Here is a 22,471-nt window from a genome sequence, read left to right on the forward strand (position 1 = left end):
CCGCCCAGGTAACCCGAGCCGAGCGGGGAGCGGCCCCGGGGGCGGGCGGCGGCCGCCCGGCCCCCGCCACCTGCCCCGCCGCGGCCGCCCGCTTCGGGGCCGGCACCCCGACAGCCCGACAGCCCTCACCTCGGGGCCGGCACCCCGACATCCTCCCTCCTCGGGGCCGGCACCCCGACAGCCCCGACAGCCCTCACCTCGGGGCCGGCACCCCGACATCCTCCCTCCTCGGGGCCGGCACCCCGACAGCCCCGACAGCCCTCACCTCGGGGCCGGCACCCCGACATCCTCCCTCCTCGGGGCCGGCACCCCGACAGCCCCGACAGCCCTCACCTCGGGGCCGGCACCCCGACATCCTCCCTCCTCGGGGCCGGCACCCCGACAGCCCGACAGCCCTCACCTCGGGGCCGGCACCCCGACATCCTCCCTCCTCGGGGCCGGCACCCCGACAGCCCCGACAGCCCTCACCTCGGGGCCGGCACCCCGACATCCTCCCTCCTTGGGGCCGGCACCCCGACAGCCCCGACAGCCCTCACCTCGGGGCCGGCACCCCGACATCCTCCCTCCTCGGGGCCGGCACCCCGACAGCCCGACAGCCCTCACCTCGGGGCCGGCACCCCGACATCCTCCCTCCTCGGGGCCGGCACCCCGACAGCCCTCACCTCGGGGCCGGCACCCCGACATCCTCCCTCCTCGGGGCCGGCACCCCGACAGCCCGACAGCCCTCACCTCGGGGCCGGCACCCCGACATCCTCCCTCCTCGGGGCCGGCACCCCGACAGCCCGACAGCCCTCACCTCGGGGCCGGCACCCCGACATCCTCCCTCCTCGGGGCCGGCACCCCGACAGCCCCGACAGCCCTCACCTCGGGGCCGGCACCCCGACATCCTCCCTCCTCGGGGCCGGCACCCCGACAGCCCGACAGCCCTCACCTCGGGGCCGGCACCCCGACATCCTCCCTCCTCGGGGCTGGCACCCCGACAGCCCGACAGCCCTCACCTCGGGGCTGGCACCCCAACACCCCCCTCCTCAGGACCAGCACCTCTCAACACCCCCCTCCTCGAGGCTGGCACCTTCCAACACCCCCCTGCTTGGGGTCAGCACCCTGACACTTCCCTCCTCGGGACCAGCACCTCCCAATACCCCTCACCTTGGGGCCGGCACCCCGACATCCCCCCTCCTCGGGGCCGGCACCCCGACAGCCCTCACCTCGGGGCTGGCACCCTGACACCCCGCTCCTCGGGGCTGACCTCCTCCGACACCCCCGCACAACGCTGCCTGGCAGCTGCCCGCCCCCTCTGGTCTCAGCCCCGTCTGCCCCCAGGGCTTCTCCCCCCGCCCCGAGGGGAACTTCCCGTGACACCCCCCAGCCTGGCAGCAACCCCTCGTACACCCGCAGCGCGCTGCCTCCCTTCGTTGTCACCCCTTGTGTCACCCCCGTGCCCCCGCTGCCTCGGGCAGCCGCGCCGCAGAGCCACGTCTTTCCCCGGAGCCTTTCCTGCCTCCCAGGGACCCACCTCGGACCCCGCTACCGCCTTACCGCAAACCCAGGACTCGGTTACTGCTCAAGGACCCCGGACGCTCCCTGCGCGCCCCCTCTCCGGGGCTCGCGACCGCCGCCAAAGACCGCAGCTCCAGCGGAGCCCACCCTGGTGCCCCCGCGCTCCCCCCCGCAACACCCTGCCAGACCCCTCGCACTACGCTCACAGGCAATTCCCCTGTGTTAGCAGGGCCATAAGCTCCCAAAGATCCTGTCTTAGGAGTTAAAACATTTTTCCTTGTACAACCAGGTCTATACTTAATTCCTACTATTATTGAGCTGTGCCTGAAACATTTATATCCCCTCACCAGAAAATCAAATATGTTAGCGCGTCTGCTAGTAGCTCTCTTGATGTTAAAGCCAGTTTCTCAATCCCCTGGCAGAACTCCCCTTTTCCAAGTCCCTCCTACTGATTCCTGTAATCTCTGTAGTTCTTCTCGTCAGTACTAAAAATGCATATTGTTCCTTTTCGGAGCCATGACTACAGACTCTTCCTTCTGCACACTTCCTGGTTCCCCCAACTTCTTCTGCTTCACACATATCACTAACATGATAGGGGCACTTCCAATTTTGCTCTCACTTTTGTCAGTGTAGTGCTGCAACCGTTTTTCCACGTTTCCGAGCACAAGTGATATGTTGACACATTTCTGGGTAAGGAAACGTTTGGGATAAGGCTTTCCTTCTGAATGCGGTTTTTGTGGTAGTTAGCAAACTTTCTTCTAGTGGCCGTCAAAATACAAATAATATAGTAATTGTCCAGATCCAGCATAGAGGAAACCAGCTAAGAACATTCCAAGGCAAACTGAAATTCATTACTGAAAATTAATTATCCCTAAGCCAACAGAACTTTTCAGTATTTACTCAGCTCTTCAGGAGTTTTGCAAGAATTCATCTGCTTTTGAGACACTCATGTTAGAAAAAAGGAAGCGGATCTTTTTATGATAGGGTGGGGAATATCCTGTTTTAATGCTGTTTTTTTATTTTCTGCCTGTTTGTTTTTTATACTCCTAGGAGAAAAAGAAGATTTTGCAAAGTTCCTAGTTTCTGTTAAAAAGTGCCCAAGGGACAGCAGTTGTAAACAAATATAAATTGTAGCTTAACCTTTCAGTTTATGAACATATGAATCAAGCTGCGTGACTACCTATAGCTGGTATGGACTACGCCTGCTGCGGATGACCTTTGGAGAGAAAAACTGATTCAAAGTACAGTGACCTCCTCCTTGCTTTCAGTTTCCTTGCTAACATTTTCTTTCTTTCCTTCTTTCAATTTTGTCCACTCTTAGGAGCAGCAGTGCCAAACACACATCCCATGGTTAGCACGCTTTTGGCCGCCTGCCCGTTCTTGGAGGCTGCTACGATGTTCTTCCCCTGCAGTTGCCTCCCTCCTCCCCCAGCCAATCCAGCTGCAACAACTTGGCTCGTCTCTGCAGCCCAGTCCTGACTGTGCGGCGACGAGAACGCCTGCTGCCGTCTTTGATCTCTACCACCTCCCCGAGACTCTGGGTTTCTCAATCTCATTGAGTCCTGTCCTGCCTCTTGCTGTTGCAAATCTCGTATTTTGGTAATGTTCTTCTTAGACAATATATCCAGACTGTAGTGACTGGAGCGCACATATGCACACCTGAGGTATCTTTAAAAGCATCTATTAAATATTTACTTGGGACATGGCTTCATGTTTGACTTAAGCTGATCTAAGACCATGCTGGTGATGTGCACTTGGCTGTGCGTTCCTGCTGTTTTCCCCCTCACCTAATTGAAGCTAGTGATCATATTTATTGCAGGGCAGTGAGTTGCACTGATTTGCTGATGCATTTAGAAAAAGTTGATAGTTTTTTTTTTCTATGTGTGTGCTTTAAATCAGAGTAGCAAATGACTCTAATGCATGGTATGGCTGCATGATTATTAGGTCTAACAAGAGGCAGCAGTACTCGGCAGCACGGGGCTGCATGGGATTGACCCTTTTGGGAGCAGCAGAATCTACAGCTGGTTTATGCTAATTGCGAAATTCCTCCCTTATCATCTCTGATTTTGCAGCCTATATTGAGCTGCACTCCAATAGTGCTTGAGTAAACTGCTGTAAAGTGAGTTTGGTATCTTTGTAGCAGCTTGTCTCACCTGACAGTTACAGGATCTTCAGGAGATGGAAGGCGTCGATTCAAAAAAGGCTCAGTCATTTCAAATACAGTTGGACCTGAAACACAAGAAGCCAAAACTGAGAGAGATAAAAGCCCCAGTGTGACTCACTGAGCCTGTGCCTTTTTGACCTCATATTCCTTGAGGGGAGTCTAGAGTTTTGCGGCACGTGTGATCAAAACTGCTGTGAACTCCGCAAGTTCTCCCCTAGCTGCTGCCCGAGCATCACTGGATTCCCGACGTTAAGTGGAATAAGAACCAAGGCCCGTGAAGGATGCTTTAGGGTAGATGTGGAACCAAGTATGCCTGTGCAAAAATTGTATCCCTCCCCAGGAAATCGCTACTTACTACTGTTGATGAGTCCATTCATCAACACTCCTGTTCACAGTTCCCAAAATACTAAGGTCTACTGAATTGGCAAGGGATGCCTTCTATTACTCATCAAGAAAAGCCAGGGAATGGACTTGGATGTTTTGCCAAGGCTTGCAAGAAGGCCACATAGGAAGCCTCAGAGGCAGAAGAGAGGACAGTTGAGATCAACAGATCACAACTCCAGAGCAGTCAGAAGGGCCGGAACAAGGTGTTCCACCTCAAAATTAAAAGGAAGTTTCCACTAGTGGCCCAGTGGCTATGTGCAGTCCATGCTTGGAGAGATCTGCCATTCCTAGGCTTCCACATAAAGCTGTGGTGCTTTGAGAAGGACCCACTTTCTAGCCCAAGTTTCTATCTTTTTTGTCTTTTATCAGATGGTGCGAGATAAATCACAATAGTATAACTGACTTCCGTTATGTCACAGAATATCCGCTATAGCTGCATATGCTTGGAATATATGTTAGTATACTGGCAGCTGAATCTAGCCATTTAAGCTGAGCTGGTTGGAGTCCAGTGAGAGAAAATACATCCCTAAAGAGGAGAAATCTGGGTTTGAAAATAGGAAATAAAAAATGAAGCAAAAACCTGATCACCAGCTTACTGAATATTCTGTAGGAAAGTAGAGTGATTTGCTGTTATCGTTTCCTGACCGGCGATTCATGCTTTGCTTCTATTTATACTCTTGTATGACTAGATTCGGTCTCTGGTCAATCTTATTTCTGGGATCCTCAGAACTGGGTGCGTGCTATTCGTGCTCCTTCAGTATTTCTGAATCAACATCCTCTATTTGCTACTGGATAATTCGGTGTCAACAATTTCATTTGGTGTCACTACGTATTTAAAGGTTTATTACAGTAACCTTCTTGAGAGGCAGCATATGCAAGAACTCATTTAACTCTGTTTTGGTACAACAGCATTAGCTTCAAAACACTTGTTCTGTGAAGTGAAAAAAAAAGCAAAATGTGCCTATTGCAACACTTATTTTTCCTGTTTTTTTTTTTTTTTTTTGGTGAGCAGGAACTGTCCCTTCCCTGGATCAATTGCAAGGCGATTTTGCCCTTGCTTTCTGTCAAAATTACTGATTTGTCAAGAAAGAGAAATTACGAATAAAGAGAATAATACTGTATCACTGGTCATAGAATTCTCTGGAGCAGCTCTTGCATTTCACGGGGATTCAAAGGGACAGCGGTTAGCAACTCAGGCTAATGGCATGTACCATTCCCTCATCACGCCGAGAAGCTTAAACTGGGGTTATACAACATACGTGTATACAACGTGCATGGTAAAAGCCTTTCTGTTAGGCATATGCAGTAGCAGGTGTTAAATTTACATGATAAGAATGTAAATTACATCCAGAATAGCTGAAATACCATGTATAGATCACGATTGGCTCACCACTGCTTGACATAAGCACGTTATTTAAAGAAGTGCCACAGCCTGTGGCTGCATAATAATTAGCTGTATGCAGTTTCCTAATTGCAGTAAGAAGCCCCTGTTTAATTAGGAAGGAAGCGCTCAGAGCTCAGTGCATCAAATGAACTGTCCTACACCCCAGCTTCCAGACGCAACATCCTTGCTCCAGCGCAGTAGTCTCCTAAGTGGGTGAACTGAATACGACGTGGTTTAATGTGTATGAGGTTTCTGAGCGTATTTGCCACTTAGGTTTTCTTCTAGTCCTTTGGGCTCAGTTATGTCTAACTAGAGAGTCACTTTTCCCCTCTTACTCTGAAGCCTACTGGGAAGTTAATTGGACTGTCTGTACAAGAAGGGGAAACTTGAACCTACTTTCAGAGAGAAGGCATTATGCCTATGTTAATCTTATTCTATATCCAAATACCATGTGCTATACGTCCCAAAGACTTCTGAAACAACATAAACATGTTACAAACTACAGATATTCTCACAGCCATAATTTTCCATTTGTTGGCCTATGTAATGAAAATTTCTCCTGTTTCCAGAAGAAATTTAGAACATTGAGTAATATGTAGAAATACATCCTTAGTTGCAGTGAATTCCAGGTTCCAGATTTTTGGGGGAAACAAATGTAACTCTTAAGTTATTTGGCTTAAAATATTACCGTCTAATCTCTCTGCAGACAGAAAAGCAGAGAAGAGAGAAGAGAGTAAAGAGAAGAGAGTAAATGTTTACACTTTGCCCACTCCATCCCACGCAGGTCTATAAATCTCTGGAGCCGTTCCTTGTAAATAAAGTGCTGGCAGACCCCGTGTTCTTCTGCAGATCCTATCTGCAAACTGTCTGGCTCTAACACATACCATTATCCAAAATAGTCCTGATACTGAGAACAACCAAGTGTTCTTACTCCTCACTGACAGACACTTTACCCTGTTTCTCCTTCCTTTAGGCAAACACTTGAGGGCTTGCAGAACTACTAGTGCATCGGTTCTGCAGACTTAGTGTGGTGTACTGCAGTTCTGCAGCAAAAGTAATTAGAAGTGTATGTGTAAAATATGTGTACGCATCTATATGTCTGTATCCATCTACATCTAGCTACATAGATATATTATATAGATATATAGAAAGAGTGCATGCCAGGTTGTAATTTAAATACGTATAGTAATTTCTACAGACCACCCAACCATTTTTTAGGATTAAACAGAATAGGAAAAACTGAAGTGTTAATAAACATTTATATTCTTCAAAAAAAAAAAAAAAGACAGCAAACGGGAAGTACCTCACGTGAGTACTGGTTACATTAAAAAATAGGCACATAAATAGTACAGTCCCCAGATATCTGTGAATTAAACTATTTCAACCAGAAATAAGAAAAAAATCTGGAGAACTTTCTTTAAACTGCGACAATTGCCTACGAAAAGGATAGGAAGAGAAAATGGGAATACTTTCTTGGCACAGTTGCCAAAATACAACTGTAAAATATCTAATGACCATCTCCCTGTCATTTCTATATATATGTAAACAAGCTTGTTTGTTACTAGTCTTTTTATGACCTATCTAAAAAGGACAAATTTTCTTGTGAGATGTTCCTATCACAAAACCAGTAGAATTGCTTACCTGCAGGACAGGAGGCAAACCCTTAGAATAATCATTTTTGTTATTCATCAAAACTGCATATAAGTGTGTATTCTGAAATGCATTGCTTCAAAAAGCATATGTGAAATAACTAAATATTCTAACTGAAGCTATGTGGTAGGTACTTTTTTGGCTGAATTACAGAGACAGCTTGCCAATATATTAAACTGAAATGACTGGACAATTCCAATAGCAACAAATATCATCTTGGAACACTAAAGACATCCAAAAACACGAATAAGAATTTCACTGTATTCCAGAAAAACTATCAGTTTACTTGTAGTATTTAAGAGCGGTATAGTGCAAGAGCCTTTGGACATCTATTGCTCACCATTGCTTACTGTATTCAAAATGTGTCCTCAGTAATGATGTTAGGATTTTAGCTAACCCTAAATAATCATTTAACGTGTCCACCATTGAACAACTTCACTATCTTTTAGAGAAGTAATTTGGAAAACTCTCACTATCTGCCTTTAAATATTCTTTGCTGAAAGATGAAAATCAATAAAGTAGTAACCATAATTAAACATACTAGTCTCTCTTCCTCTTTCTGTTAAGCTAAATTTGGAGCCTGCCTGGCATAAAAGCACATACAAGCAGAAATGTGGTCTGTTTGTTATACAGGCATATCTGTATTTTGCTTGCAACAACAACTTATAGGTGAATTTAGGGATCACAGAATTTCTTTCTCAGAAGACAATTAATTTTAGGTATTTAGAATCATGCACAGTATACATTTTTAAAATGTGGTCCGTTTACTATTTGAGATAATTTTGATACAGAAATCAGAATCTTAACATTTTATAGACACTATAACCAAGCTAAATAACCTACCTGGAGTCCTATTATTATGGCATTTTGTTATGTATAATAAAGAAAAAAACCCTCCCCTATGAACTATTGGAACCATATTTACAATTGATGGGATTCTGAAAAACACAGGCATTAAAAATGTGGCTGAATAAAAGAATTGCTGATCTGTTTTCTTCTTCCTGTATCTGAAAGTGTCCTATTAAGAGAGACAGAGATAGTGTTTTAAAGCTTGGGGGAGAGAAGGAATAAAGGACGTCTGGAAAATACATTTTCTCCAACCACCTGCCCGACAAAAATAACACGCTCTCAGAAAACAGATCTGTCTAACAACAGGGAACACGTATGTCATATGACGTTAAAAAAAACAAATTTGTGTGAGTTATTTCATTTCAGTGTACTGCACTTTTTTGTTTTTAAACAGATCTTACAGATTATTACTTTTTTTTCTGAAAGCACTGTATAATACCCAACTCAGCACTTCATAATTCCCTACTCACTTTAAGGTATCCTCTAATAATTTCTGTATCTTTGCATGCAAATCTAGCAGTTTATATCTGTGTGAAGCCACGAATGGTAAAGAGTAAAATTAGTATCAGAGGACAAAATCTCTTCGGTTGTCTTTAGTGACTGTGATCGATGCCCCTGCAAACACGCATGGTAAGCCAAAATTGAAAAGAGCCATACTAAGCTCAGCTACCATGGACATCGTTACTTTAGAATTATCTGCACAGGGGATGTTTGAAAATTACAGTTTCTGAATTAGCTTTTTATTATTCCAGGCAAGGGTGAGTTTACTCTCATTATGTGAGCGCATAAGGGGCATATGGAGCCCAAGCCACTTTCCAGAAGAGGAAGATCTCTTACTAGTGACTATAATTTCTTCTTTGTGTTCCCTGCCTGAGAAAGCTTTTAGCAGCAAGTGTGGTATAATGCTAATTTCTATACACTTTATGCTCCTTCTATGTACAAAGTAGTTTTGCATTTTATTATATTCCATTGTACAACTTTACACAGTACCTTTACCACTGCAATTCATAGTTCAGCAATTCAATACATACTTAGATAACTGCTTTTCCATGTACTGTTATACATTTAACCAAAAAAAAAAAAAAGTAGAAAACAAGCACAGTGGTGCAATGTCCAGGCACTTTCAATGTTGCTCAGCAAAATAAGCAAGCACCCTGGGTGAAAGCAGGGTAACTTTTGGAAAAAAAAAAAAAAAGAATCTTTGCTCATCATGGATTTTTTTTAACATCCTTTGCACAGTTTCAAGTATTCCTGAGAAAGCTGTGTAAAATATCACTGGCATGTTTATATTTCAGCAGTGGGTCTAAGCGAGCAGTAACCTCCGTCACCAGATGTTCCACTGATGGCACAGAAGACATGTAGGGAGTCGTGCATCCATGGTGAATGCATTGTATCTTCGTGGTACATCTACACAAAACAAAACGGTCACAAATTCAGTAAAAAATTCTGTTCATGACTATAATCCAGTTTTTTAAAAAGGTATGCAAAAGAGATAGCCAACCTTGTCTTCAAAGCTGTTTCACAAAGGCAGCATAACAAAGAAATGAGAAAGAACAGTAATTCAGCAATTTCTGTAGCATGCATGTATACACTGTTTTATGTATTACTAGACAGCTTTCAGTTAAGACTGCCCAATTTAGGAAGGAATCTTCTCCGTATGGCAATTTCTGATTATACCTTAACAATATCAGAATTTTAATGTCTTCTTCTGTGAGAGGTGCTCTAGAAGCAGCTGACACTACTTGGTTTTCATTCTTTCCTTCATCAGTAAGCTCAACAAGCTAGTCTGAGTTTACATTACTGAAACCAAGACCACTGGCCATCATAAACAGTTTCTGGGCATCCAGTATTCTGCCACTCTCCAAGGTTTCCTGTATCTATTCATCTGCAGTTCACTAGTTTTTTGTTTTTGGATAGGTTGCAGGTTGACCCAGTGAGTTACCCATCTGCCAAAAGAGGTGCAGGGCCTGTGTGGCTTTGGGGGCACTGAAAATACTTAGAAAAGGGTATATTATTCGTAATGAGAACCCTAAATTAATCTAATTTTCTTTTTATGTTTAAATGAGGAACGTTGCAGAAGAAGAAAACATGCTTAATTATGTTTACATTATTAGATATTTAGGCCATTTGATGGAAATATAAAGTTCAAGTCAGCAGTTATTTACATAATGGTGTACAACCGTGAAGAACAGTGCTTGTAAATATGATGGTTTAAGCTGCTTTTGGATGTAATACAAAATACTAAAGCCAAAGAGAAAAAAATGAAAAGTTTACCATTCTCAACGAGCACTTGACTTCAACGTTTCAGTTGCTGTAATAATATTTTGCCCATTAACCAAAGAGAACAAGACGGTGGATTTGTAAATACATATATAGGTAATAGCGTGTACTTTAATAATGCTTCTTTGTTCTAAGATACTTTTAACCATTGTACTGCTGAGATGCAGAACGGTATGATTTGTTTTCACTTTGAATATTGCAGAATTCAGAAACCACAAAAGTTCCAGCAGCTGCATGCAAATCAAATGTTTTGGAGAGGTTTACTTGCAAACAGTTTAGAGTAAGCAGGTGGCAACTCCTATGAACAAACATTTCTGAGCAAATTCAGCAAACTTGCCAACGTAAAACTGAAAAAAAAAAGCTGAATGTGCAAAATGAGTAGTTGGCCCACTAAGAAAATGGTAGTTGTGGGCAGAGCAGCAGGGAAATCTCCTAACAAAAGGAAGGGGAGTACAGCAGTCACTCATCCTCACTATACTCCTACAGCAAAATTCAGCACCATCATGAGACTGCACTTTGTTTCCCTGAAATGACATTATACTCACCTGTGCCAACATACTATTTGACTTCTCTAAACATTATTTCATTCTAAGTAAGCTTGATTTCCAAATATCATTTGGTGCAGTTATATCATTTTGTCACTTGCACGTTTTTGTACCAATTTGCACAACTGCTTAAACTATGTGGAATTTGTCTGCATATTTTTACGGACTTAAAACGTTGCAGTTATGATTAATAGTCACACATGGAACTGTTGCATAAAAAGTAAATAAACAATGTTTTGTGTAACTCCTCTATGCTTATTCATTTTCATTTAACCAGTTATATTTCTGATCTAAAGTGAAAGGCTAAATTACTGTATGTAAAGTAAATAGGAAATTTTGAAAACATTCTTCTAAATTTCAAGAATGATGAATCACTTAATGAAGTCTGTACTGTTCACTTTATATGCTTGATATTATATATGTATACTTTTGTCATAATGAAGGCAAAATTAAAGGGCAGAGGTACAGAGATTACTGCAGAAAGCCAGTTTTCATCTTATTTCACAGCATGATACTAGGTAGATGAGCAACTACTCGTTGACTCTCTCACCTCTCTGATGATATTATTAAAATGTATTTTCCTATAAAGATCCATGAAAACAGTTAAGATATGGGTCAATTAAGTTAGGATAAATACTGTAACAGTGCATATAAACCGCACATTGGCATTAGGCCAGAATTCAAAGAAAATAAATTTTAAAGAAAAACAAAAAAGGAACTTAGGCAGGACATAACAAAGGAAATTGCACTTTTGCTAGCGATTTTTGACCCTTATCACAGGATTCTTGCAATGCAGAAAACATGAGGCAAGACATGGCACAGCCTTTCTGGTGACCACATAAACCAGGAAACTAGCTATACGGATCTCTGCAGACTCCACCCTGAAGCACACTGTTATCAAGGCCACAACGGGGCTTGCAGGCAACAGAAGTGGGGTTGTTAGGAGTTCACCACGTGCATCATTTACTTTCTCACATTCTGTGACTCATGTTTTTATATTTAGTTAAATAGTGTGAGGAGAATCGTGGCTAGTTTTCAAGTGCAGAGGACCAGCTCCGTGGGTACGCAGTACGTGCCTGTTCATGGATGATGTCAGAAAGCTCCTTCACCATATCCCTAAAGTTTGACTTTAGTCCCTCGTGGTACTCCAGTTGGTCCTCTTTAATGAGTCGCTCGTTGAGTTCCAGAGCAATTCCGCAGGCTTGTATAAACTTCCTGCGGATGAAAGGAAGGAGCTTGTGGCATTACACTGTCCCAGGCTTAACCCACCCAAGCGTACCACTGACCAGACAGGCAAATCTCTCCACCATTCTCTTCTCCAAGGTCTGAGACAAGTCACATCCTAGGGGGTATCACTGACCTGGTGGAGCGGGTGGTGGGGAGGGACTACTGTGCAGGAGTGTGCTTTCTGCTGGTGTTCCTTTGAGCCTGGGCTTGCAATTAATGGCAAATACACACCTGCAGTGTGACACAGTGGTCTCACACCTTTCCAGCCACCTCTGGCCCCACACATGGCTTGCAGCTCACAGACAAGCCCATGCAGCTGCACGTGGGGGGAGTAGAGGGAGGCCGTGGTGATGCACAGCCGGGAAGGCAATGGTGGGACTTGACCGATCTGGATGTACGTGATGCAGCACTCGTGCTCGTGGTCAAGTTGCTAAGAGCGGACACACCATCCACAAAGAAATTTAGATCGTGGGGCGGTTCTCAATACTGTTTTCTTGCTTGATGTTGCTCATTTTATTCACTTCATTTCACAGGCATATATTTCTCCTTAGTTCTCAGACTACAATGACAAAACAAAGCGTGCCTGGGATTTTCCAGGATTGTGTGTATGAAGCACAGTGATTACGTTTGTCCTTCAGGGCTGCACAGCAGGGCTGAAAAGTGGAAATGCCTTCCCTCCCTTCCGCCTCCACGCGTGGCAGGCTCAGTGATCGTTCCCTTATTCCTTCCATGGTTTGCTAGGTTACTCAACACATCAAAGGAAAACAGGAGTGGCCCCAGTCTGCTCCTTCCACGTAGTGACTGGTGGGTGAAACAGGAGTCACCAGCACCCAGTAAAGGAATGGAGGAGCTGGTGGGTGACTGGTTGCTCCTGAAAGTCCAGGACATGCCCTGGCAAAGGCAGGTGGGGAAGCACATTGTCCTGAGGGCAAGCAGGAGCTGCCAGGGCACTCCGTCTACGTGGCGGTTAAGGACAACGTTATAAGCACTTACTCTGAGGGACAGCACGGAGAGTTTAAAAAAAAAAGGCCTGTTTCAGGTCATATACTTTCAAAAATTAGCAACAGAAACAAGAACGATGTTGAGGATGATTAACTGGAAAGGGATTTGCTTTGGAATATTTAAAATCCATCATTTTCTAGTGAAAAATCCCTTCGGAAAGATTGGGGGAAACAATGCATAATATGAAATATCTCTGAAAATAAAGCTATCAAGTCCGCTTCTCAAACATACTTTCTTTGCACTATAGCCTCAAATACCCACACAAACAGCTGAAGACGACAATCACGGAGATCTCCCCGTGGAGATCACAGCCCTGAGCTTGGGAAGTCTTGACAGAAATGGTTACTTTGGCCCCTTCGCACCTCTGAGCACCCAAAACCCTGTGAGACCTGGATCTTTATAAGACACATCTGAGCATTCAGCACCTGCTGATTTAGGAGGCAGACAAAAATGTAAGAAAAACAATGATCCCATTCTAACTCTTTGGCTAGTTTTTATTACATTAGAAATCCTACCTGAACATTTCTTTTAATTCATTCACCTTCTTAGCAGGATATTTGCTGGACTGACTGTCACTTAGGAAAGCCCTCGCATAGGCCAAGGGACCAGCATTAACCTAAAAAAAAAAAAAAAATTTAAGCTTGAGTTTAAGTTGAATTGCTGAAGTAGTTATGAAGGTATAATGGTTTTCAAGTAAAACAAAACTGTTAGCATGTTATTTGAATACCACCAGTTCTGCATTACTAATGTCACAGGAGGTATCCAAAATTTTCAAACCTGAGTATTACTTTTTCTATCTAGGTTTTTTACAACCTAGATAAATGGAGATAAAAAACAAAGAGACAGTCTGTTTCCTCATATTTATAAGTAATGTGGTCTGAGTTTTAAAGTCATTTACCTGTCTGGAGAGAAACCAGGTTCGCAAAAAGGCTATTTCTGCCTGATGCTTACAGAGCAATTTTCAAGAAGTAAGAGTATTTCAGCATCCACCCGCTGCCAGCTAACGTGCAAATATGCTTTACTTGACGCTGCAAACACAACTGGACAAAATGCTTATTGCTACGAGCCACCTGCAGACGTACAATTGTATGTGGCAGGGTAAGTTGTGCTGACAGGATTATGGCTGCAGTGCTGCAAACAAGGTAGTTAATGATTTCTGGAAAGTAAATGTTCTGCATTGCTACAAGATGACTCACTTTGAGATATGTATATAAACATAATTTTGAAAGGACGTCGGGTCTTACCTGCACAGAAACACAGCCTTGCAACTTGAGTTGCAGCTGGATCATATCAACATCACTGGCAGAGCAGAGCTTTTGCAACTCCGCTGTCTTGTCTTTTATCTCATCAGTAGCGACGTCAATTGGTTTTAAATTAACCTGATGTTCGTAATTGACTGGAATTCTCTTCTTTACATATGGAAAGGAGTTCGAGGCTAGCAAAAAACAGCAAATGAAGTTTACAGGTTGAAAAGTCTTTCAAGAAATGGGACTATTCTTCATAGAACAAATACAGGCAAATCCTTGCCCTCAGGGTTTTACTCAGTACATGTGAAATCCTGAACAAGGCTCTAATCTAACAGCGTGACTTATTCATTTGTAAACGTTTGCACACAGAAATATAAGGTAAACTGTCCTCCAAAGCCCTCCCTCCAGTGAGAACAATGCATCACAATTCTGATTAAGCAACTGAATTTCTGACTTGTTTTGGATATTTCAATGTACTAAAATATTCTAAAAATAGCTCCTGATACCTATTGTCTCATGTTTAGATGCTTGTACTTACTAGTTAGAACGGTCCTCTTTTTACACTGTTCTTCCACACTGCCATGCTTTTTTCCAGATAAAGTATAAGGAGTTTCAAACACAAATCTATTGATGTTATGATTTCTTTCAAATTCAGTCTTTCTTTCAGAAATTTCTTTTTCTTCAAAGTAGGGCTTCACATAAGTCACTTGAATATGGGCATACTTAGGATCAAGGTCTTTAACATTTACCTGTGAAATAAAAGGGTTACTCACTAGAAGGATAAAGGCTATGAACTTCATTGATAATCAGTTCTTCTATCCACCGGAGTCTGAATCAGGCTGCTGTGATTCCCTGCTGTCCCAGCCCCGCTGCATGCAAGCAAATGACACACGAAACGCTCCCTTTGATCTCAGCTGCGATGGCAAGGTGCAAAGGCCGTCAGCTAGCAGACTTACAAGATACTGAGGCGTGGCACAAGAAATACTGCATCTGGTGCCAAACAAGCTACATCTGGAACAGAGAGCCATATCACTGTATCCATCAACACAGCATGTGCCTGACCTACTTAGTCCTTCTGATACGACCATACTGCTTCCAGGCCATGAGTGAGCGTCTATACAGTACTGTGCTGTGGCATGCAAATCTTCAGGCTTGTACAAAGCAAACTTTAGGATCTCCAGCACTATCTTTAGTAACCTATATATAACCACAGCTGCAACCCAAGGATGTGCACATCCCTTGCAGTGAGGATAAATGGATATTCCAAGGAAGCAGAAGGAGCTACGGCTGTTCCAGGCTTTATGTTCAGTGAGAATAACAGCGTATTTCAGACTAGTGTGCAGCAGGGCAGTCTGTGCAGAAAGAGTTACACGAGTGGGATTCATGTCCAGGGAACCCCCAAAACTGCACCATAAAGAGGAGGGCTTGCAAGAGGGTACAAAGGACATTCTTTTAGACCTGCAGTGACACAGCAACAAGTAACCCTGTTTCCAACCATCTGCTCCTTTGTGCGGTTTCCTAACTCCTCCTGACAACAAGGCTCAGTGAGATGTGGATTGCAAATTTACAATTCGTAATTCCCAATTCATTTACTTCCACGCGGGAGCCAGATCAGCACCAAACCTTATCAAGGTATGTAACATGTCCACACTGAGGCAGGGGGATGAGAGAAGGAACTGGAAGCAGGGTGCTTGTAAGCAGGAAGAAGACAGGGCTAGCTTCCTCCTTCCCGCTGGCAGAACGGTATTAGTGGAATACAACTGATATTTCATCACACTCTTCAGAGCATAGCCTAGTACGTGGCCCTGACGTTCACTGCTAATAGCATTTTGTTACCTTGTTTATTCCGTTTAACTCTACCTTGTTAGAATCCTGGATAATTTTTACAGTCTCCGACCCAAATTTTTCTCCATACAGTTTAAGAAGTCTGAAGGAGATCTCCGAGAGGCCCGTCAGCTTGGGTTCTTTATAGATGTATTCCTTCCCGTCTTCTTCTTCAAAGAACGTCTAGCATTAATCACACACACACACACACAAAGTGAAAAACAAATGAGTTTCTTCACTCGGGAAACTTTATTTTAGATTTGCTACTTTGAAAGTAACTTTACACTAACATCTCAGAAAGTCAAGGAGGTTTATATGGTTGTGGCTTAGATAAAGTGTCACTGAACGTGGTCTGTTTAACAGGCCCCTTCAAAAATTGTATAAAAAATTAAGTTCCTCAACCAGCAGAAGCATGTGATTGCTGAACACAAAGCCTCGAGTAGGACGGATGGGAAATCCGAACAATGTGGAAGAAGGTTTTGGCCAGAGGTTGTCTTTTAGGAAGCACAGAGAGAGGCAAGCACGAGAAAAAACACAAAAACAGGCATAGAGAAGGAGTAGAAAGATACATTAGTTGAATGAGAACTGAGAGCAGAGCCACGTGAAAAGTCTAAAGAGAAGGATTTTGTGTAGGCTAAAAGGAAAAATAGAGATGCGCTTCCTCTGGTTTGATTCCTCTTGCATTCAGGGAAGTGGAACTTAGTGTTGTAAATAGAGACAAAATTGCACCAAAGGCATCTGCCTGCATCGCCAGTCCTTCCTGCAATCGAAACAACTTGAAGGCTTCATGCTTTGGCCAGCTATTCCAGTTAGAAGCTGTGACAGAGTATTAAAACTATCTCTGTGTTGTTGACATATAAAGCTGCTAAAACTTTAAAATGAGGACCTCGATCAAGTATTGGTCATCAGGATAATACGTTACGTAGCTTAACTGCAGGGATCAATCCAGCTATTTCTACAGATTCTAGCAAACTAAACTCTAAGAGCTGTTTCCTTTTATCTGTCATTTGCTTTGTAAATGTCCAAAGTTGAAAATAAGGCAAGGACAAAAATAAAATCTATGTTTGCTGCAGCAAAAGCCAGCACTCAGATGTTATGTGTAATGACGGTGGTGTGCTTGCACCCAGGATGGTTTCAGGGGTACTCATCATATCGTCTAAAAGAAGGAACCAGGAAAGACAGGGCTAATATCATTTACATGGCACTTTCTAAAGAGCAATTCTGCATCTCTCCCAGGGTTAAGGGTTCATAAGCAAAAGCAGACAGTCCAGAGACACATGGAAAACGAGAGGTAATACATTTTATTAGACCAACTGATGTAGCTGGAAAAAAAAGCAGCTGCTTTTAAGCACAGAATATTCTATCAGGCCTGATAAGAACATATGTCTTGGCCCCAGGAATGTATGTAAGACTGTAAGAACATACGTCTTGGGGCCAACTTGGCATCTTGGGGCATCTCGGGAACTCTGAGCCCCAAATCTTTTCCATTTTCCAACTACCTCAGTTAGTCTAATGAAAAATACCACCTATCCCTACAAATATGTAACTGACACTGGGATATATTGTGCCTCCAGTTTCTCAGGTAACCTTTTTACTCTGCTGAAGTCTACAAAACAGCAGCGATTGCCTGCAGAAGAAAATATTTGTTACTACTGCCGGTTATATACTATGGTTATACGTCATACCATTATCAGTTATATACTACACACACTAAACTGCATTTGTATAAATTACAATAATAATTACTCAGAATGGGTTTTTCTGAACGTGCTAAGCCATTTCCTAGCTGCTGAGCTGCTTTATGAAAATCCTACCAGCAGCATCATAAGCTTTATAATAATAAAGTGCTCCTAGAAAGACAGAGAAACACTGGCCTGAAGAATGTAATATTGAAATGCTTGTGCATACACACCAGCAGCTGCACCTCGAGTAGGCAGCAGGCTTTTCAGCTGCAAAGCCTCACAGAACAGCAGCTTTATGGGACAGGATGCCAGGTGTGTGCTAACTGGTAAGCTGATATAAATACTTACTTGTCCATAAAATGCCACTCTGAAAAAGGTTCCAAGAAGTCTCTTCCTTGTGTGCATTACCTCCAGTATCTTAGCATAAGCTCCATGAAGTGTTCTGTACAGCTGAGTAAGTTTCTGGAAATCAAATCTTGACATCATTAAAGCAGAATTATGCGAGCAGGAAATTACAGCTAACGCTGGAAGCTACTGAGATAGCTGATGGGGACTTTGTGCTAAAATTTCTAAACAGGCTTGCTTTTCCTTTGAAACATCTCAGTCTTAAGCACATGCTTAACATCAGATCTGAGAGGTAGCACTGACTGCAAAAAAGCCACTACCCTTACGGATAAGAACTGAGTGTACAGTCTTAGCATGCTTCTGGACTAAGCCTTTAAGGCTTAGTTTGCACTATTATACCCAGAATTTTTTTTCTAATTAAAAACAGCCTTACGATGCAAAAATAGATCAAGGCTTCCCCTAGCTTCAATTATATAGTTGAATGCTGTCCTAGTGTGGAAGGGGACATGGGAGAGGGAGGGAAAGTGAAGCACTCCTCTGCAATCCAGCAACAACTGCTCTGGAGTAAGGATGATAACAAGTGACAGGAAGCAGCAAAGGAGAGGATGGGCTGGTAACAACCCCCTTCCTTCCTCCACCACTTGCCACTGAATTACCTGCAGGTTTAGTCCTCTCTTTGAACAGATCTCACTCTTTTTTTAACCCTTGAAACGCTGAAGTCTTTATGCATTAAAAGACGAAAAGAATCAGTGAATTTGATGAGTATATGGAACAGAGGATGACAGCATTATATTGGGGGGTTGAGGTGGGAATTACTCCCTAATAAGAGCCTTCTGCATCTAGGAATGCCTTAACTTTAATAATTACACTCCAGATCATTGCTTTTACTAATTTTTTTAATGACGCGCAGTGTGTGCTTTACCGAAGCCAATCCATCAACTCATAATTTCCAAAATAAAAAAGCCTCTAGCTTTTTTCTTAGCAAATTACCTGAGATGTACAAATTAGTTCAAAATGTCTACCTCAAATTCACGCCGCTTTTCATATATAGGAATGATCAGTTTGGAAACTTCAGAAATTGTTTCATAACGCTCTGCTTTCCACAGGCCATCTATACATTGCTCCAGCAGCTCCACTAGGACTTCCTGTGAGAGCAACCAAATGGGTGTTGCTGATGATAAAGTCAGAGTTAGAAGATAAAACATTTTAGCTTCACATAGTTCAACAGATTCCAGAACAAGTGGCCACAATTCCAGAAGTTTAAAGTCAGTGTGTTCCTGGCCTTTCCAAAGGCATTTTAAATTTTGGAGGGGGAAAAAGTTGAATTATTTTAAACAAATTTCATTTTTAATAAAACATTAGCACAACAGCCTGCAAGTAGGTTTTAGTTATTTAGCTACTTCCTCAAGCGAATGCAAAAACTTTGGGAGGATCTGGAGATGATAGCCCTGGAAGCCAGATGTATTTATACATCTAAGAAACATGTCTAAGAAACGTGTGCAACGGGCGATGGCACATGCTGCTAAGGATCCTCAAGCCTAGCCTTGACGAAAGGACAATCTAGCAGCTAGGTTGCTCAGTCACGTGGCCCACCCAGCACTGTTGCAAAGGGACGGCGCAGAAGTAATTGTGGGGCTTTATGACTCATGGGAGGATTACTCTCCACTTCCCTCATTCCCTGCTATCGTTTCCGGACTGTTCTGCTGATGTGTTGTGCTGCAGAGCAGCCGTAAATCATGGGGAACCCAAACTGTCCCCTCGCTTGGCAGAGCAGGACTACACTTGACTCACATTCTCTGCTCCTCCTTGAAAATTTCACGCTGCAATGCCCTTTGCTAGCAGAATTCGTATTTGCATAACTTGGCAAACAAAGTTTGTGGTGTAGTCTTTTCAGTCTTAGTGCTAGAGAAGCCTTTCAAAGGAACTGATGACTGGTACCAGTTTTACCAGCCTGAACTGTACACCTAAAAGCCTTAAACGCAGATTTCACTTGTGAAATTGTCACAGAACATTCTTCCTTACAGGTGCCAGTGCACAGCTATAATTTATTATAGCTCACACACACCAAAAAATCTAAAGCTAAATCCTAATCAGTTATCAAATCTCATATCTGCAGGTCTGCATTACAGGGCCTCACCTCACTGTAATGTACATCCATCATCCCACCATCTTCTTTCATTGCACCTTCTTCATCAATGTTGGGAGTGATTTTCCTGAAGGCAGTGCACCCACTGGAGAAAAGTTCTGCAGAGGACAAAAGCAAATGGCTTTACAGAATAATACATCTCAAACGCACCATGTTTCAATAGCCAGCAAAGTAGTCTAGCTGATAGGGAAGTCCTACAAGCAGCAGGAGACCCGATTTCCATTTTTGCTACTGATTTGCTATAGGATACTGAACACATCAGAACCTCCTTGGCTATTCTTCATGGGAGTCATTCCTACTATGTAACCACCACCAAGGACCAAGGTCTTCCAGCAGGCTCTCTGGAGATCATCTTTAATCAACCTAATGGGCTGCAACCCACAGTAAGTTGGGAGAGAAAAACAAGGGTACATTTGTGCACAGAAGATGCAAGGAGAAAGCTACTGCCAAACGCTGGAGAGCTGAATAGTAAGTGAACAGGGTTGTACACTTCAAGCAGAAAGCATGTTTCTTTATGCACCCCAAAATTTTGAGTAATTCAGCCTACATATGTGTAGAGTGTCAGTAATGGAGATAGCTCATTGCATTCACTTGATATCCCTTTGGACTTGTTCCTCTTCTTTTTTAGAAGTTCTTCTTTTACCACTGGTTTTGGTCAGCAGCCTCCAGTGTATAAACAAAGAATGGCTAGCTTTCAGTCCTCTCTCCTCTGTAACTAAGTGAATTTTGTATACCTATCAAAAAAAAGTCATGATTTTTCCCACTTAGCTAACACTCCATACATAATGTGGAGGGACTCCAAGCCCCCTAAGCAGGCCGTTCAGAGACCTTCCCATCCAAGGGAGTGCATGTTATCAGCTTTTGTGGGCCCTTAACTTTCTGCTCCCTTTTAAATATTAAGTAGCCATTTCAACAATACTCCTTCTGTAGAAATGAGAAATAAAGTCAATATATCAACTGTGGAATAGATATTTAAAAGAAGACCTGCAAAACTGTTACTTTAGAACAAATTAGTCTGCCTTTGCTTCCTGTTTTGCATTGAACCACAACACTTTTTTTTTCCCTCTGGTTGTTCTTTACCTAGTTGTATAGTTAGGCTATAGGCTCGTTTTTTGACTGAAATTCAACTATAGTTTTGTGTACTACCTATAGTGATACTTCTGGTATGATGAACATACTGAGAGTCAGTTTTTAGTACGAGCTTCCCCTCTGAGCACATTTCCTAATGTGAAGTAGTACATCTAAACATTTGAACTGAGATGTGATGTTCTTATTTTACTCAGCAAAGTGCCAACATGACTGTCTAAGTAGAACTAGCCAGTCTAGTAAATGCCCGTGCTTGAAAATCTGGATTAATTTCTTAAAAAATACTCATCTTCTACCTTTGCCAACTCATGGTGCATTTTTTTTCCTTTTCAGTTTGTTTAGAAGTGCTCTACAAAGGATCACTCCTCAAATCAGAAGAAACTTATCTTTAAAAAGATTGTGATCCCCAAAAAACTGAAGGGCAAAAGTTCACTGCATTGTCTTCGTTACGCCTCCCTAACAGCGAACACTTACTTTTCCTGTGAAGAAACTCTGCAACAAGGGCTGCTACATGAACATAACACATGGCTGCCTGAAAAGTACAAAGAGAAGATTAAAATGTCATCTGTACACCTGTCTTTTTATACTCCATGTTTTTAATTACACGATTACCTCTGAAAAGTCTCCATTTTTCACGTGAATCTTTGCCATGCTGTCCAGCCAAGTTTTCCGGAGCTCTGGAGTACTTGCATAAGATTTAGCTAAACTGTACTGTAGGTCTATCAACATTTCTGGATCCTTTTCGTGTTCTTTCATTTGGGCAGTAGCCATAAGCACTGTACGGATTCTCTTGGTCAAATCTTTGACTTCGGAAGGAAAAGCAGTTGCCTGACACAAAACAAATCTAATCAGAAGCAAACATGGAAACAGAAGGTGTCCCGGGCTTTGCTAAAGACAGACCATTGCTACCCTTTGAGCCAATATTCCACTTCCTTACAATGTGAAAACGCAGAGCACAAGAGATAACTGCAGTTTTTACCTTTTGAACTCACACTGTGTACAATGTATAGTAGCTCACATGCAATTACAGGCATTTCAGTCTGGGTGTGCAAATCCTATTGATTGTTCGGGCTGAACTCTCCTGGTCATGCACAGGGTGTCAGGTTGGTTATCTTTATGCTGAAGTGAGGCAGGTTACTTCGGTAACCTGCTGGGT

General features: G+C 43.0%; 1 protein-coding gene across 3 annotated transcripts in view; it reads right to left on the minus strand.

Annotated features, from left to right (window-relative positions):
- Nucleotides 1-7,694: 7,694 nt before the first annotated feature.
- DOCK11 (dedicator of cytokinesis 11) overlaps nucleotides 7,695-22,471 on the minus strand; it is an 88,878-nt gene continuing 74,101 nt past the window's right edge. For 2 of the 3 annotated variants that reach the window (XM_068957599.1, XM_068957600.1), the window contains exons 43-53: nucleotides 21,928-22,143; nucleotides 21,790-21,847; nucleotides 20,221-20,327; nucleotides 19,106-19,228; nucleotides 18,087-18,200; nucleotides 16,093-16,239; nucleotides 14,771-14,981; nucleotides 14,230-14,420; nucleotides 13,501-13,601; nucleotides 11,833-11,971; nucleotides 7,695-9,338 (exon numbers count right to left, since the gene is read on the minus strand). In XM_068957599.1, coding sequence (XP_068813700.1) covers nucleotides 9,216-9,338; nucleotides 11,833-11,971; nucleotides 13,501-13,601; nucleotides 14,230-14,420; nucleotides 14,771-14,981; nucleotides 16,093-16,239; nucleotides 18,087-18,200; nucleotides 19,106-19,228; nucleotides 20,221-20,327; nucleotides 21,790-21,847; nucleotides 21,928-22,143 — 1,530 coding nt within the window. In that variant the 3' untranslated portion in view covers nucleotides 7,695-9,215. Of the gene's footprint in view, nucleotides 9,339-9,432; nucleotides 9,446-11,832; nucleotides 11,972-13,500; nucleotides 13,602-14,229; nucleotides 14,421-14,770; nucleotides 14,982-16,092; nucleotides 16,240-18,086; nucleotides 18,201-19,105; nucleotides 19,229-20,220; nucleotides 20,328-21,789; nucleotides 21,848-21,927; nucleotides 22,144-22,471 lie in introns of all 3 variants that reach the window. The other variant, XM_068957601.1, reaches the window with a different exon arrangement.

This window comes from Struthio camelus, chromosome 11 (genome assembly GCF_040807025.1).
Source record: "Struthio camelus isolate bStrCam1 chromosome 11, bStrCam1.hap1, whole genome shotgun sequence".
Classification (NCBI taxonomy): domain Eukaryota; kingdom Metazoa; phylum Chordata; class Aves; order Struthioniformes; family Struthionidae; genus Struthio; species Struthio camelus.